A 16,390-nucleotide genomic window follows, 5' to 3' on the forward strand; every position below is an offset into this window, starting at 1 on the left:
ATTTAATCTCTACATGGCTCCTCTCGCCCTGTTGGCCAAAGCGGCTGGAGCCATGATTATATCTTACGCTGACGACACCCAGCTTCTGTTTACCTATAAGAAGGGTGAGGCTCTGGATGGCGACAAAATAAGGAACTGTTTAAGACTGGTCTTTTCCTGGTTTAGTCACAACCAGCTTCAGTGCAACTCCGCTAAATCCGAAGTTATTCTTTACGGAGCTCCGGACCAGGATATCTGGAGACAATGGTGGCCACCTGGTATGTCCCTCCCACAGACCTCGGTGGAAGTAGCCAAAAACTTAGGGGTCAAACTGGACAACTCATTGAACATGAAGACCCAAGTTCGATCTGTGATCGTTACCTGTTACGGAACCCTGAAAATGCTCTGAAGATTTCTTCCACTTCTGTCCCTCTCCCATAGAAGGACCGTGGTCCAGGCCCTTATCACCTCCAGGCTGGACTACGCCAATGCCCTCTATTTGGGTCTCCCAGAATGCCTCCTTAGGAAACTCCAGGTCGTGCAGAATACGGCCGCAAGAGCCATCCTGATGCTGGGACCCAGAGTCCATATCTCGCCCCATCTAAAGAAGCTGCACTTGCTTCCCATCCGACATAGAATCAAGTTTAAAGCCCTATCCATCGCCTTTAAGGCCCTTCATGGTTTTGGGGCCACCTATATTAGGAAAAGAGTGAGCTACTACATACCTGGTAGAGCCCTCCGATCATCTCACCAACATCGGCTGAGTGTGCCTAAATTCAACCGTGCCCGCTTGGGAGGGCGCTCCTTCCAAGTCCAGGTCGCTCACCTTTGGAATGAACTTCCGGTAACAGTCAGACAAGCGCCTAATATTCTGCACTTCAGGAAACTACTGAAGACATGGTTGTTTCAGCAGTAGTCCGGGTGCTACTCCGTACCCGTGCCTCCTCGTATTCGCTCCGTTCACTAGCGCCGGGACACTCATCTGAGTAGCTGTGCGCTCTATAAATATGTTAAAATAAATAAAATAAATAAGCACGCCTTTCGGGCAGCAGAACGCTGTAACGGTTGTAACTTTTCTATATTCATCAAACCCAAACACACCCTGAACCCCCAAATTAACCCTTGCACACCAAACACAAACACACCCTAAACCCTAATAATAACCCTTGTACCCTAAAACCCAAACACACCCTAAACCCTAAAATTAACCCTCGCACCCCAAACATGCTCTAAACCATTAAATTACACCTGGCCCCCCAAAACACAAACCCACCCTCAACCCTAAAATGACCATGTACGCCCTAAAATCCAAAAGCCCTACAAACCCCCAAACTTTTTATGAACGCGGAATGCCGGGAGGCGCTGCTGTGATGTGATACTTTCTGTACCCCCAGGCTGCACTTCCTTCATAGAGTATTTCCATAAACACATAGTTTAGTGGAATCCGATTGACTCTTTAAACAACTGCGGACAGACCTGCTCATGGCCCGAGGAATAGGTCTTGCAAAGGAAAACAAGCGTTGTCGTCATGGTGACTGCCGAATTCACTCCATCACAATACTAAAATACATTTTTAAAAAGCACAGCTGCCTCGAACACAATGCCAAAATCACCTACTGCAAACCATCAGTCTGCCGGCTGGCTGGTACTCGAACCGCAGATCCTCAATGAAGAGCAGCTCTCTCACCTTTTCATATATCGGAAGCCAGTGGATTCCTCTAGCAAAAGCCTACGCACATCCGGGAGCGCCGGAAGTGACGTCATTGTTCTCCGGCAAGAACGAAGACTGCCGTGAGTGCAATGGCAATTAAAGGGACAGATGGATTGGCATCGGTCTCTTTATTTTTCCAACTCCACTTCCTTCATCGATTCCAGCGTATACTCAGGTAAGTGCTGCAGCTGTTAAAAAAGAGCAGCATCGATCCTCCGCTCTCGGTCCCAGCTGCTCAATTTCCGTCCCAGACCAGCTTCCTCATTTTTCGGAAAGCACGAGTTTTCATTAAGGGGGCAAATTCAGACGCAGCTCCCTGCATGTGTGTGCTTTGTACGTGTTATAATGAATGCCTGCGTTGCGATGTGTGTTTGATGTTTGTCTGTATCAGCCTGCCTGCTTGTTTAATATGCACCTTTTGTGTTTGAGCATGTGTATTTTTGTGTATGTGTGACGTAGTGCGTGCCTGTGTAAGTTGTTGAAAATTGCAAAAAGCCTAAAAAATGTGTTTTACAGCAAGTTCTTCGCCGTAAGGAAAAATAAATTACTGCCCGTATATTGTAGGTCCCATGTTGGTTCCAAGTGCACCTGCGTGTGTTCAAGATTCTCGACCAAATGGAACAGTTTTCGCTCTACTGAAAAGTTGTCAATCAAAGAAGGCTAAGCACGTTTATTTATGTGAATATTGTATATTGTTGAGCATTACTTGTGTCCTTGCAACTTGTAGTGAGCTTTCATTACTAAATGAATGTGTGCTCTATTTTGGAATCCTGGTCACGTTCCCCAAGCTGTGTAGTGTGCAGAGCAGCACATCTTCTAAAACACTGGCAGTTTTCATGGATGCGTTTCAAAGCATAAGGATAAATGCTTCACATAACTTAGCCGTTGTAATGCTGGTTCCTTATTTTGTTTGCTATTTGTGTAATTGAAAGGCCTGGTTGCCTGTGGCGATTGAGGTTTACGCCCTATTTAGGAAACGTAGTCCGACGCATTCCAACATCTTGCAATATCTACTTTCGCCAAAAAGGCTATCATTCTGGTTTCGTTCCATGTGCATGCAATGTTTTTAACTCGTTTGTATATATTATTGAGACTGAGGTAACGGGTTTTTAGGAACCCGCTGGTGTCAGGGGATAACACCCGAAGACCTCTGAGTTCCCTTGTTCCGGACCACAGAAACAATGAGTCTTCTATCGCAGTCAAAGATCAAGTTTTATTGGTAGCTACCAAGTAACACGTGTCCCAGAAGTACACCACACGGAGAGTAGGTTTTGGGAGACTGTTCGTTTTTACAGAACCAGCCGTCTCCTTATATACAAGATATATGGCTTCAAGCAAGAATTCTTGAGTTTATGGTATGGCAATATACATATTTCTACAATAATACAAAGAGCGAAGTCATGTAAGCAAGCCCATATTTTAGATGTCCAGTTCGTTGATAGATTACCCAGTTAGGCCTGGAGCTCCCATCAGATATCGATGAAACCTTAATAAAGAAAGGTGTAACCCAGTCATAAACCTGGCCATAAAACAAGGAACGTGGACAGGTGCATGTTTGCAGAAAGCGCGGTCTGTATGTAGTGAATGGTTCGTGGAATGTTATGCGTAGATGCTATCGCATTCGGCCACTGGGCGAGGAGCTGCCTAAACAGGTTTGGCCGAAGACAGTGGAGTCAGTTGGGACAGGTCAGGGGAAAGTCACGAAAGGTGGACGTGTCTATTTGGATCAAGCTCGACCTTTAATTGACTTATCATGAGGGCAAGATGCAAGATGGATGCTGTTCACAAAATGGAGTTTAAGGGATGGGACGGAAACTGTGATTTAGGGGTGTTGGCAACCCTCGATTGTAACGCAAATACATAGGAATGATGTCCTAATCATTATCGGTTCGTAGACACAAAAATCGTCTCGGTACGTTGAGATTTTGTGACACGGGTATTGGACCTCGATATCGGGAAAACAACGGGGTCCGGATTTTGAGAACCGCAGACCCTCCTTTTGCCCTCATATAAGGCAATAACTCATGCTAATCTGAGTCCAAATCGGTATGAAGAAATTCGTGGAGATGTTGCTGTAGCATCATTCTGTTACTCAGCTCCTCCTGCGACACAGGCTTCCGTACACACGAGGTGTGAAGGGAACCAGATATTTCGTGTAATTTGGAGATGGCCTGGTATACTGTCGGTGCGTTATCAGGGATGAAAATGCAACAACTGGATTGGATGACTCTACACACACCACCACGATCGGCGAGTATGATGTCTAAGGCAATTCGGTTCTGAAGGGTCATAAGTCGATCCGACTGAAGCTCTTTTGTCAAATTGCCAAGTGCTCCGGCCGTCGTAGTCACGGCGGATTCAACTATCCTCGCTAACTGACGAATATTCCTGCTGTTCGCCATGGGCCCCCAAAATGGCAGAAAACCTTTTGCGAAGTCAGCGAATTCCTGACCCGCGGTGTCGTCTTTACTCACGACACCTCTAGCTGTCCTTGTCCGATGGTAATCTGCTCGGGCCGTGTAGGTAGGAGGCAGCAGAAATGAAATAAAACATGTACCTGAGAAATCAGGGTTCAACCACGTGTAGGCTTGGTCGTGGCATACGAAATACGTGCCTTTGGCTGCCAAGAGTATAGGGGAAGTTTGGGAAGCAAATACATGGGTTTCCGTGCAAACGCTCTTTCCCAACTGTGCTGTGGGGTTCCTACCAATACCCTGTAAGCATAAGTGACCTCGGTGGGGAACTATCCAAACTGGGCGAGATTTCTGTGCTGCCTGGCTCTTGACCAGGTAAACCCCATGTTTAGTCACATTCCAACGGGTGTAGGGACTCAGTTCATCTTTGGGCATTGTCAGATATGTGTCGATATCCCTACTCATGTTCCTTATCCCTGCGATTAGTGCCTTGTTACTGGAATCGCTCGCAGCGGAACGGGTCTGGTATGGTTCTAGGGCGAATAAAAACAAGGTCTGGAAAGCCCACAGAGAACCATAGTAGCTAAATGGCAAAATGAAGTATGGGACCCCCTTATCGGTTGTGTGTGGCATAAGTCCGCATATCCAACAGTTTGACGTGTTCATTATGGACTGGTGTTGATGTAGAAGCTGGATGAAAGAGTTGTTTACAAATTCGAGTCTTCGGGCAGACTCGTGTTCAGGTAAAGGGTGAAAGTAGTGTGGAGAAATAGTGGGAGGAGGTGGTGTCTGGGTGTCATTCGAGAAGGTAACTTTAAAAACGAATAGTGTATAACTAGTAAAAAACACAAGTATGCTACATAACATTAAAACACATAGTATCAGGAATCTTCTCCTGGACAGTATCGTGCATAATTGTTTTTCGAAGTTCGTGAGCCTGACAGGTCTCTCTACCCTTGGAAACTCCATCCTCTAGTTGCTGCCCGCGGTGGTTGATTGATTCTCCCAGGGAGCGCACTCTGCTCAGTCCGGGGTAACTCCCGTGGACCAATCAGAACCGCGGACCTAGAACTTCCCAGTTGCACTCCCCAGACTTTAACCGCGACCCTAGCAGCAGAACCGGATGGCGGTTCGAAAAATCAAAAATGAGCTAGTTCCCTTGGGACGAGAGAGCTGAAAATCCAAAAATAGTTCTTAGGGGAAAAAGGAAATTACATTAGATCAAACTTTTATTAGTTCTTTTGTCTAGACCGCAGGTTGTATCGTCGTTTCCCAGGTACGGTGTGATCTTCAAACAGCGTTTCAGGTTCAGTAGTGTCCAATTGCATAGATGGTGACACAAGTCCTTGCAAAATATGATCACTCTCCTTTTCGGTACTAGTTTCTTTCAAACGGGCATCGCTGAAAGGGATGAAGCGAGGTACGGATTCTGTCTCAGAGTCGGCAAGTCCTTTGTTGACCCACTGGTCGTATGGAAGGGGTAGAGGGACCCGTTTGCAGTGGGTCCCATGTACCCAGTCTTCTTGCCTTCAACCCGAACAGCAGATCTCGTTGAAAGCAACACCAGGTATGGTCCAGTCCACCTCGGCTGTCCGTTGTTGGTGCGCTGGAAATTCCGCACCAAAACCCACGAACCGGGTTCGATGAGGTGACCTGGATCGTCAGAGGCTGGTGGAGAAGAACTGTGAACCTGTTGGTGTAAAACACGCAATTTAGTTGTCAATTCGCACAAATAGTCAAGCAGTACGGGGTGTTCTATCTCGCTTAGTTTCTTGGGTCTTGGCACGCCCCAGACGTTGGCTGGGCGGCCAAACACAATCTCATGGGGGCTAAGTCCTAACCTGGAGTGGACAGTCGTCCTGGTTGACAAAAGTGCTAGAGGCAGGGCGTCAGGCCATTTAAGACCTGTACTGGCTTGGATCTTGGCTAGTTTGAGTTTTAGAGTGCCATTGTAGCACTCTACTAATCCAGCTGATTGGGGGTGATTTGCAGCGTGGAATTTTTGGTGGATGCCTAAACACTCACACACTCTCTTCATCACGCATCCTACGAATTCACTTCCGTTGTCACTCCAGACGATTCTAGGCATACCGAACCTAGGGAAGAACTCTTTGACAAGGGCTTTGGCAGTTGATAAGGCGGTATTGTCCTTAAGGGGGTACGCTTCCACCCACCTTGAAAAGGCGCAAACAACAACGAGAACGTATTTCAGATTGTTGCACCTCTCCATGTGGATGAAATCGAGCTGCAAAACCTCGAACGGGTACGTTGGAGGCGCAAAATGACCAGCTGGAGTTGGGGTTCCCCTACCGGGATTGTACTTCAAACATACCATACACTTTTCGACCACATTCTTTGCACATTTTGGGATATTGCTATTCTGCCATACTGGGGCCAAGAGTTTACATATTCCTCTCGAACTGATGTGTGCCATTCCGTGAGCCATCGTTACTACTGCAAGTACGTATGCGTTAGGTAATAACCATCGCTGGTGTTCCGGTAATTCGACCCAACAATCATTCGCATCCAATCTACCTGTGCTTCCTCTCCATTCATTCATCTCGTTCTCAGTGGCCTCGGCTTGTATCGATTTTACGCTTTCAATGGTGTCCTCACACATTCCCACATCAGCAATCCAGCTAGCGGGACCCATGACATACATCCGACTCATTGTGTTCCTTGCAGTTCCTTTCGCAACCTCATCTGCAAATGCATTTCCGCGGCCAACATCATCCTGAATCTTTCTGTGTGCACTGCATTTTATAATGGCGACTTGTAGGGGCAAGGTGAGTGACTCAAGGAGTTCATTAACTAGCTGGCCATGTTGTATCTTTGCACCATGGGACGTAAGGAACCCACGTTCACGCCATAATCTCCCAAAACTGTGAGCCACACCAAAGGCATATTGGCTGTCAGTGTACACATTCACTCGCTTTCCTTTTGCCAGCACACATGCTCTAGTAAGCGCTACAAGTTCGGCGGCTTGTGCAGAACCGTGGGAAATGCGTGCAGTCTCTAGAATGGTGTGTAATGTCGTTATGGCATATGCTGTAGTCGTATCACCATTCGGCAACTTGAAACATGAACCATCAACCCATAGAGTATCATTGCATTCGGGAAGGGGAGTGTCTTGTAAGTCTACTCTCCCTTTTGTCTCTTCCTCTGTCCTGAAACAACAGTCATGCTTGTCAATCTTGTCTGTCTCTGTCGGGATGGGTAATAACGTAGCGGGGTTGAGTGTATCACACCTCTTTATATGGATGTGACTTGCTAGCAGGGTAAGTTCGTAACTGGATAGTCGAGCGCTAGTAAGGTGTTGTGTCTTTGTCCTATTTAGCAAAATGTCTACTGCATGCGGAACCATAACGATCAGAGTATTATTCATGACTAATCCAGCAGACTGTCGAATGCAGACAGCTGCTGCGGCTGTTGCTCTTAGACAACTTGGCAGTGCCTTAGCCACTGGATCCAGAGTTGCCGAAAAATACGCGCATGGGCGCTGTTTGTCCCCAAAGAGTTGCATTAAGACTGATAATGCACAACCTTCTTTTTCGTGGACATACAATGTAAAAGGCTTACTGTAGTTGGGGTTTCCCAACACAGGAGCCGAACACAATGCATCGCGCAACTCGCGGAAACTCGTCTGACAATCTTCAGACCAAGGCATAGGTTTAGGCGTGTCTTTGCGGAGTAGTGACAGTAAGGGTTTGGCTAGTAGTGAGAAATTCGGTATCCATTGTCTACAGTACGATGTAATGCCCAAAAAAGCTCGAACACCTCTCTGTGTCCTTGGGGCACTTAGTTCTGTGATTGCCTGTATTCTTTCTGGTGTCAGTCTCCTTCCCTCCTTCGACAAGATGTGACCTAGGTAGGTTACTTCTTGTCGGCAAAATTGCAGTTTTGAAAGGGAGACTTTGTGCTTCATGTCACATAGGTGACGTAATAGCGACAACGTAGCTTCCTTGCAAATCTCTTCAGTGTCTGCAGCGATCAGTAGATCGTCTACGTACTGAATCAATGTTGACCCATCTGGCAATACAATTGTGTCTAGTTGTGTTTTCAGAGCCTGACTGAATATTGATGGGCTTTCGCAGTAGCCTTGAGGAGCACATTTGAAGCGGAAGCTTCGTCCTCCTAAATTGAAGCCGAAAAGGTCTCTACTCTCTTCGGCGATCGGGATGCTGAAGAAAGCGTTCTTCAGGTCAATCACCGAGAACCAAGCTGCTGAAGCTGGAACCATTGTCAATAAAGCAGTAATGTCGGGGACGACTGGAAACTGCGGTATAACTACCTTATTTACTTCTCGGAGGTCAATCACAAACCTATACACAGGGGGCTGTGAAGGATCAGTACGTTTTAAGACCGGTAAAACTGGACTGTTACAAATGTTTCCTGTTTCTTCGATAACATCTTTATCGATCAAATCATAAATGATCGTTAATAATGCCTTCTCGCATTCGTTAGATATTTTGTATTGGGGAATACGTGGCAATCTGACGTTGGCTTTCAAAGTTACGACATACGGTGCTATCTCTAAACGACCTACATCGTTGGAACCATTAGCCCACAGTATATCCGGAAGTGATGACAATTCGGTTGGGATACCTTCTTTTGACAAGTACATTGGAGAAATGACTTTTTTCCCTAAAGTAAGCTGTACTCCCGAGGGAGAACAGTACAAAGTCGCGTACAATCTCTTTAGCAAATCCAATCCTAACAAATTTTCACCGCAACCTGTTGTAAGAATGAGGGGTGCTTCTAATTCACAGGGGCCAACAGAAAGGGAAACAGGACTAGAGATCGGGTTTCTAACAGGGGCGCCAGAGAAGCCTACTGAGACATTCATTTCGCCAGACAAAGGTGCGCCAGGAAGTTTTGAGTGCATAATAGAACTTTTTGTAGCACCAGTATCCAGCAGAAATGGCTCTGACACTCCTGAGGTAATTACCTCGACATAAGGTCCATCCTGATCTACTGGAACTGAAACAACTCCCTCTCTTTGTCCATGGCTGTCCTAGCGATCGTTACCCTCATTATCGTGTTCGGTGTAATAGTCGTCAGCATAGTACTGAGCTGACTTGGACGATGAATTACTCTGTTGATCAAAGCTATTCATGGATTTCTGAGGCGGAAAAGAAGTTATATTCTGAGTGAAATTTCCACGGCCTCTACCTCTAGAGGCATGCTGAACACCTCTTCCCCTTACACCTTGGGCACCGTTTAAACGTCGTGCAAGAGCCGGACAATTACCTTTAAAATGACCCTCTTCTTTGCAATACGCACATTGATTCGGGCCATACGTAGGACGCTGATGGGAAAGCTCGTTTCCTTGCGCGTCTCTAGAGTACTGCTGATTCTGTTGATAATTGGGCTGGCTAGCCATCCGAGGCGGATAGGCCTGTTGGAGAAGAACTTTAGTTTTCAAATCTTTCGTCTTTTTGTCTGCCTTGTCTAACTCGTCTTTACGCCTATTTTCATAGTACTGGGCTGTTGCTAGAATCTGCGCTGACGTAGAGACAGCCCAAGCACTTTCTGAGTCTTTTAGTTTAGCACACAATTCAGGAAGCAAATTGTGTACAAACTTGTCTACAAACAGTCTTTGGCCACCCTCGGTAGCCATATCCTGACCACTATGGTAAGTGAAAGTTTCCTCAAATCTTGTGAAAAAGTCAGACACATTCTCGTCTTTCTTCTGCTTGCACGTGGATAGCTTGTCCCAGTTTACACGTACTTCAGGCATAATTGTCTTCATGTACGCAATAATTCTACCAGGAAGTTCAGCTATTAACGGCTCAGGCTTGAAACCACCGATTTGTCTAGCATCTGTAGTCGCAATGTTCGCCCATGAGTCACCTAATTCTTGGTCATGATCCGTATGACGTATCTTACTCCATAAGGGATGTGGAACAACGTTCCCAAACAACATGTCTATATCCGCTAAATTCATTGTACATGAGCTTGCAGTTTGGGACAACTCCTTATAATACCCAGTTGGGTTTTTACGGGGATCGGGTAGTGTCTGTTTGAGCGCTAAAACTTCGGATCTTTTCCAGGGGACATGTACCCATACACGCTGGAAATGAGGCAGAACCGGTGGAACTGCGTTTGCATCACCTTCCCTCCAAACCGGAGGAACCTCTCTCATGGGGTACTGTCTCGCTCTTTTCCTACTAGACGTACCACTGTCAGAGGATGACCCAGAATTACCACCCGTACTTCGATGTGATAATAATATCTCAACTGCTTTTTCAACGTCGGGACCAACTATCATACCCTCCCCAAATTTAAATCGCACACTACACAACTCTTGCTGGCTGCTCTTTTGACCATTATCTTCCAAATCCTCACACAGGAAAACACACATCTGCTCAAAGACGTATCTTTGCGTTGGTTCATCCCATTGACGGAAGACGTTCATGACAGACTCTACATCATATCTCGCTGTATCCATAGCCCAATTTCGTGCTAACTTATTCAATGATTCCCTTTCCTGATAATCAGGCATTTGGCTTCGTAATTGTCTTCGTTCCGTGTTAGGGGTCGTTTTAGGCGACCGAAAAAGTGGTGAAGGAAAGTTAGTAACAATGCTGGCCATTTTATGCCAGACGGAAGGTGAAAGTGGAGGAATAACTGGTAGTAGAACAGAGTCACGCAAAGCAGAAACAGAAATGTTCGTAGAACGAGTATCAGAGAGACTAGAAGGTGCACTAGGCAAAATTTTAGAAGGAACGGTAGGAGAAGTAGACGTGATCGGTGAGCCTTGAGGAGGCTGCGCCAAAGAAACAGGAGCCAGCTGAAGAGTAGCCGGTGGGTGCGGTAAAGGAGCCTGTATTACAGCTACCAAAGGTGCAACTAAAGGTTGCGGAGGTGCTGTGGCATTTTGTGCATAGGGTGGCGGAGAATTTAATAGGTGGGACATTAATGGATCTTTCTCGGATCCTTCGTTTTGACCTTTTCCTCTATTTGGCAACATCGGGTAACATTTATCTATCGCTAGTTTCTTGCTCCTAAGCATCTGTTCGCTCTCCTGCTCTTCCTCGTTATCTCTGTATGCAACTGCAGCTTGCACCATTGACATACCTCTTTTATTCTTTTTTTGCTAATCTTATTTCTTTCTGTTTGGCTTCTTTGCGCCATAAGCGGAAAGAGTCAAACATCGCCGGCCGGGCTTTCTTCTTGAACAATTTGACCTCTAAGTTATCTAATATTTCTTGGTCGAAACTACCATATTGGGGCCATTTCAAAACACCATCCTTGCGGGTGTATTTTATCCATACCTCGTTATATGTTATAGGACCTACGCCGTGCTTTACATAGAGTTCATACGTTGGAGTTCCAATTGGAGGAACCGGACAAGAATCTTCCAATTGGGAGTCCTTACTACAACAAAGACAAAACAAGTTTCCAAGTCTGCTAAAACCAGGCATCTTCGCTCACTAGTCTAGCTTCAAACTTCAAAGGATATATTTGTTACGATATTTCTCGTGAATACACGAGTCCTTCGGCTTTGGGGCTTGCAAGTACCAAATCAAGTCGTATCTCAAGGATACCAAAAACTAAGGACAAACTAAGAACTAGGAGACGCTCCACTTATACTTAACTGAATTTGAAGATCTGTGACGTCGCTAGAAGACTCGTCTATCGTTTCGCTCTACCAAGGATCACTGGGTCCAAAACAAGGCGATAGTCAGGGCAGCAGTCCTTCGTAGCCGTCGGGACGCGGGGAACCTCGCAGCAAAGACCTTCGGAACCACGTCGACATACAGGGGTCGCTGAAGTGGCTGGCCGTCCTCCGGAATTTTCACACGAAGCTCCTCACGAACATCTGGCTTGGACCGTCACCGCTTGATATCGCCCCGAGTTGGGCGACAACTGAGGTAACGGGTTTTTAGGAACCCGCTGGTGTCAGGGGATAACACCCGAAGACCTCTGAGTTCCCTTGTTCCGGACCACAGAAACAATGAGTCTTCTATCGCAGTCAAAGATCAAGTTTTATTGGTAGCTACCAAGTAACACGTGTCCCAGAAGTACACCACACGGAGAGTAGGTTTTGGGAGACTGTTTGTTTTTACAGAACCAGCCGTCTCCTTATATACAAGATATATGGCTTCAAGCAAGAATCTTGAGTTTATGGTATGGCAATATACATATTTCTACAATAATACAAAGAGCGAAGTCATGTAAGCAAGCCCATATTTTAGATGTCCAGTTCGTTGATAGATTACCCAGTTAGGCCTGGAGCTCCCATCAGATATCGATGAAACCTTAATAAAGAAAGGTGTAACCCAGTCATAAACCTGGCCATAAAACAAGGAACGTGGACAGGTGCATGTTTGCAGAAAGCGCGGTCTGTATGTAGTGAATGGTTCGTGGAATGTTATGCGTAGATGCTATCGCATTCGGCCACTGGGCGAGGAGCTGCCTAAACAGGTTTGGCCGAAGACAGTGGAGTCAGTTGGGACAGGTCAGGGGAAAGTCACGAAAGGTGGACGTGTCTATTTGGATCAAGCTCGACCTTTAATTGACTTATCATGAGGGCAAGATGCAAGATGGATGCCGTTCACAAAATGGAGTTTAAGGAATGGGACGGAAACTGTGATTTAGGGGTGTTGGCAACCCTCGATTGTAACGCAAATACATAGGAATGATGTCCTAATCATTATCGGTTCGTAGACACAAAAATCGTCTCGGTACGTTGAGATTTTGTGACACGGGTATTGGACCTCGATATCGGGAAAACAACGGCGTCCGGATTTTGAGAACCACAAGACAGGGCCAATTACGTATTCCCCGTTTGCGCTAATTTACCTTGACCGCTAAGATCTCTGTAAAAATGAAGCAGGTCTTGTTACATCTGCCACGATCGATCCCAGCCATATATTATCCAGTTACAACCTGACCTACTGCTAAAGTACTGAGGCAGAGGGATCGAGCCCTGAGATAAATCACATTAATATTTCCTATTCTCTCTCCCTCTCGCCCTCTCTCTCTCGCCCTCGCCCTCTCTCTCTCTCGCCTTCTCTCTCTCTCTCGCCTTCTCTCTCTCTCTCGCCTTCTCTCTCTCTCTCTCGCCTTCTCTCTCTCTCTCTCGCCTTCTCTCTCTCTCGCCTTCTCTCTCTCTCGCGCCTTCTCTCTCTCTCGCGCCTTCTCTCTCTCTCGCGCCTTCTCTCTCTCGCGCCTTTTCTCTCTCGCGCCTTTTCTCTCTCGCGCCTTCTCTCTCTCGCGCCTTCTCTCTCTCGCGCCTTCTCTCTCTCGCGCCTTCTCTCTCTCGCGCCTTCTCTCTCTCGCGCCTTCTCTCTCTCGCGCCTTCTCTCTCTCGCGCCTTCTCTCTCTCTCTCGCGCCTTCTCTCTCTCTCGCGCCTTCTCTCTCTCTCGCGCCTTCTCTCTCTCTCGCGCCTTCTCTCTCTCTCGCGCCTTCTCTCTCTCTCGCGCCTTCTCTCTCTCTCGCGCCTTCTCTCTTTCTCGCGCCTTCTCTCCTCTCTCTCTCGCCTTCTCTCCTCTCTCTCTCGCCTTCTCTCTTCCCCTCTCTCTCTTCCCCTCTCTCTCTTCCCCTCTCTCTCTCTCTTCGCTTTCCTCGATCTAGCATTCAACTGCCTCGGATCATGTGTTAAATATTTATACGGTGAAAGCACGCACAAGTTGCAGTAACGCGTGCCTTCCCCATTGATTGAGATCTTATAAGAGGTTTCCCCATGCCCTCTTCTCGTTTGAACTGCGGGTACTGCATGTGTCAACGAGGTATGGGATCCCTTTATGTTAAATTGCATCTCTTACCAAACTTCCAAACACCTCTGGCAAAACACTTATAAGGTCCCAGAGGGGAGACCTATTGGCTATGCCAATGCTTTTGCTTTATGTATTTGCCTTTTGTTTCATTTATAAAGCCATTACATATTGTACAATTAACGTACAATACTACTAGCAAAGCTAATATCTTTAGCTTAATAAAAGGTGAAACCTATTGCATTTTTAACGCTTGTCCTTTCATGTTGGGGGTGCCGGTGGACATAGGGTAGCAGGCAGCTGTCTCTCTATGCATCTGTGGGGATAGGTACCTTGATTACCCGTCACAAACCCCAGTGTGAAAGTTCACTTATTGATAGTTCTTCTATTTCTCTCATAATGCCTCTACTTTGCTATTACTATTTGTCCTGAGCAGCAAGACCTAAGCATACACTCTGGCTCTCCAAAAATAAAGTTGATATTAGGTAATTTCCTCAATGGCCTTCAGTGCATGCCCAAACACTTCTTTGTAGTCCAAAATCTAGGCATATTGGATAGAAATTGCACCAGGTCAGTGTACTTTTTGGGGTGCTTTTCTCCCATTAAATCTGTTAATCAGTTTGATATGCTTTGTATTTTACCTCTGAAACTTAAACCACACACAAACTAATTCCTGATTTTTATATCTAGCAGGACATAATCATGGCTTCATTCAACCTCCTGTTTTTCACTTACGATCATTCTGTGTGTGTTCGAAAAGATAGTGACTTCCTGCTTTTGGACAATCCCGGGGAAGTTCTTTGTAAATGGCTGGTCGAAAATGTAGATGAAGCTGGTCGGCCAATCACCGAAGAGAGAGATTTTAAAGCTATGATTCTGTTCCAATCATCTGGTAAGCACAGTATGTAAACCTTTATAATAAGTTTGCAACTGCAGGATAACGGTACAAATTACCAACCTGTTTCAGTAAAAACCTACATTTATGATTAATTAATCCAATAATGGACAGTAAAAATGAACATGCATGTCCCCACATATGCCTTGGATTGCTCTCCAGAGACAAATGTGACACTTATGAAAAGGACTGAAACGTTTAGCTTGTGGCACTACTATAAGGCAGCCATTTTTGGATAAACTATTTTATTTAGGCAACTTTTTTCAGGAGGTTCAAGTTCAGGCTTACAATGTGTACTGTCTATTAAGGAAAACTTACTTACTTGGTTATGGATAGATTGTACATTTGTCCTTTATTATCAATAGCTCTTTATTTATATATTATGGCTAGAGCGTGAAGATATATTGCAAGTGGTCAATGTGTTCTTTTCTGTTTTGAAGTTTATATGTAAATATATATTTTTTTCTCTTGCTTTTTTTAGTGAAGAAACAGTGTCTAATGATTCAAGATATTTTTCAAGAGATAATTGCAAGCTATTCTGGCACAACAGAGGGTCTAAAACAGGTGTTACTTCAAAGGGCACTGGAGAAAAAGCAGATGTTAATGGACTGTGGCAATCGGGGAAGCGCTGGTAGACTTAAGAGGGTGTTACGCGAACTACAAGAGGAAGAAATTGCAGCGAAAAGATGCAAGGACAAAAAAGCCAAGCAGAGTGGACTGGATTATATGAGAGTTGGTAACAAAGCTCATGCTGAAAGCACAACTTCTCAGCCTGGTGATGCAAGTTTGCGGAAGAATTTACAGAAACTTGAAAACCTGGCCCTTTTAGCAGGGATGGCTAGTGTCCTTCTTCAATAATCCACAACTAAAAATTACGCATCAGACCGTGAAAATGAACTTGTCTTGGAGTCCCCGCTTAAATCCAAATATCAAGGACAAAAACATGCCTCCCTTTCACCACGTCATCCTAGAGTAATCAACACTCATTCTGGAAATATAATGTGGCCATTCTGATGTAATCAATAGCCATCCTGAAGGTGTCATAGGATCATCCAGGAATAATCCACACTCATCCAGAAATTGTCATGGGATCATTCCAGAGTAATCCACTTCCATCCTGGAGCGGTTATAGGATCATCCTGGAATAATTGAGTCATCCTTAAATTAGCTAGAACCCATCCTGGAGTAATTCTACCTCATCCAGAAGTTGTCAATTAGTATTCGTGGAGTTGTAAAAGGTAATCACTCCCTGCCAGTAGAAGTCATCAGAACACCATCCTACTGTAGTTTTTGTGATGAGTCTAGGTTTGTCATCACAATAAAATTTTTTGTCCTGCGGGCATACTTCAGGATGGCTTGAGATGACTTACCCAGATATTTGCAGGAATAGCCTGACTGTAATCATCAGATGAGTCCAGGATGATCTTCCTTTTTGACATGGGTTTAGGCCCCCCCCCCGCCCCCCCCCCCAAAAAACACACACACACACACACACACACACACACACACACACACACACACACACACACACACACACACACACACACACACACACACACACACACACACACACACACACACACACACACACCCCACCCCCCCCCCCCCCCCCCCCCCCCCCCCCCCCCCCCCCCCACCCACCCACCCACCCACCAAATAACCGCAAAA

General features: G+C 45.8%; 2 protein-coding genes across 9 annotated transcripts in view; one reads left to right on the top strand and one right to left on the bottom strand.

Moving 5' to 3' along the window:
* Positions 1–1,792, bottom strand: part of FBXL3 (F-box and leucine rich repeat protein 3) — a 155,598-nt gene extending 153,806 nt beyond the window's left edge. Inside the window, exon 1 of one of the 7 annotated variants that reach the window (XM_078657457.1) lies at positions 1,667–1,792. In XM_078657457.1, the coding sequence (XP_078513583.1) occupies positions 1,667–1,743 (77 nt within the window). In that variant the 5' untranslated portion in view covers positions 1,744–1,792. Of the gene's footprint in view, positions 1–1,592 lie in introns of all 7 variants that reach the window. The other 6 variants (XM_078657463.1, XM_078657461.1, XM_078657458.1 and 3 more) reach the window with 6 other exon arrangements.
* LOC144772846 (uncharacterized) lies at positions 1,742–15,805 on the top strand. 2 transcript variants are annotated; one of them, XM_078657466.1, is made up of 3 exons: positions 1,742–1,865; positions 14,521–14,719; positions 15,204–15,805. In XM_078657466.1, the coding sequence occupies exons 2-3, from the start codon at positions 14,530–14,532 to the stop codon at positions 15,578–15,580; spliced, it is 567 nt and encodes a 188-aa protein (XP_078513592.1). In that variant the 5' UTR covers positions 1,742–1,865; positions 14,521–14,529; the 3' UTR covers positions 15,581–15,805. The 2 variants fall into 2 exon arrangements, with proteins under 2 accessions (XP_078513592.1, XP_078513591.1); XM_078657465.1 differs by having other exon boundaries at positions 1,745–1,865; positions 14,518–14,719.
* Positions 15,806–16,390: the final 585 nt, after the last annotated feature.

The sequence above is a fragment of the Lissotriton helveticus genome, chromosome 8 (assembly GCF_964261635.1).
Source record: "Lissotriton helveticus chromosome 8, aLisHel1.1, whole genome shotgun sequence".
In the NCBI taxonomy this organism is placed as follows: domain Eukaryota; kingdom Metazoa; phylum Chordata; class Amphibia; order Caudata; family Salamandridae; genus Lissotriton; species Lissotriton helveticus.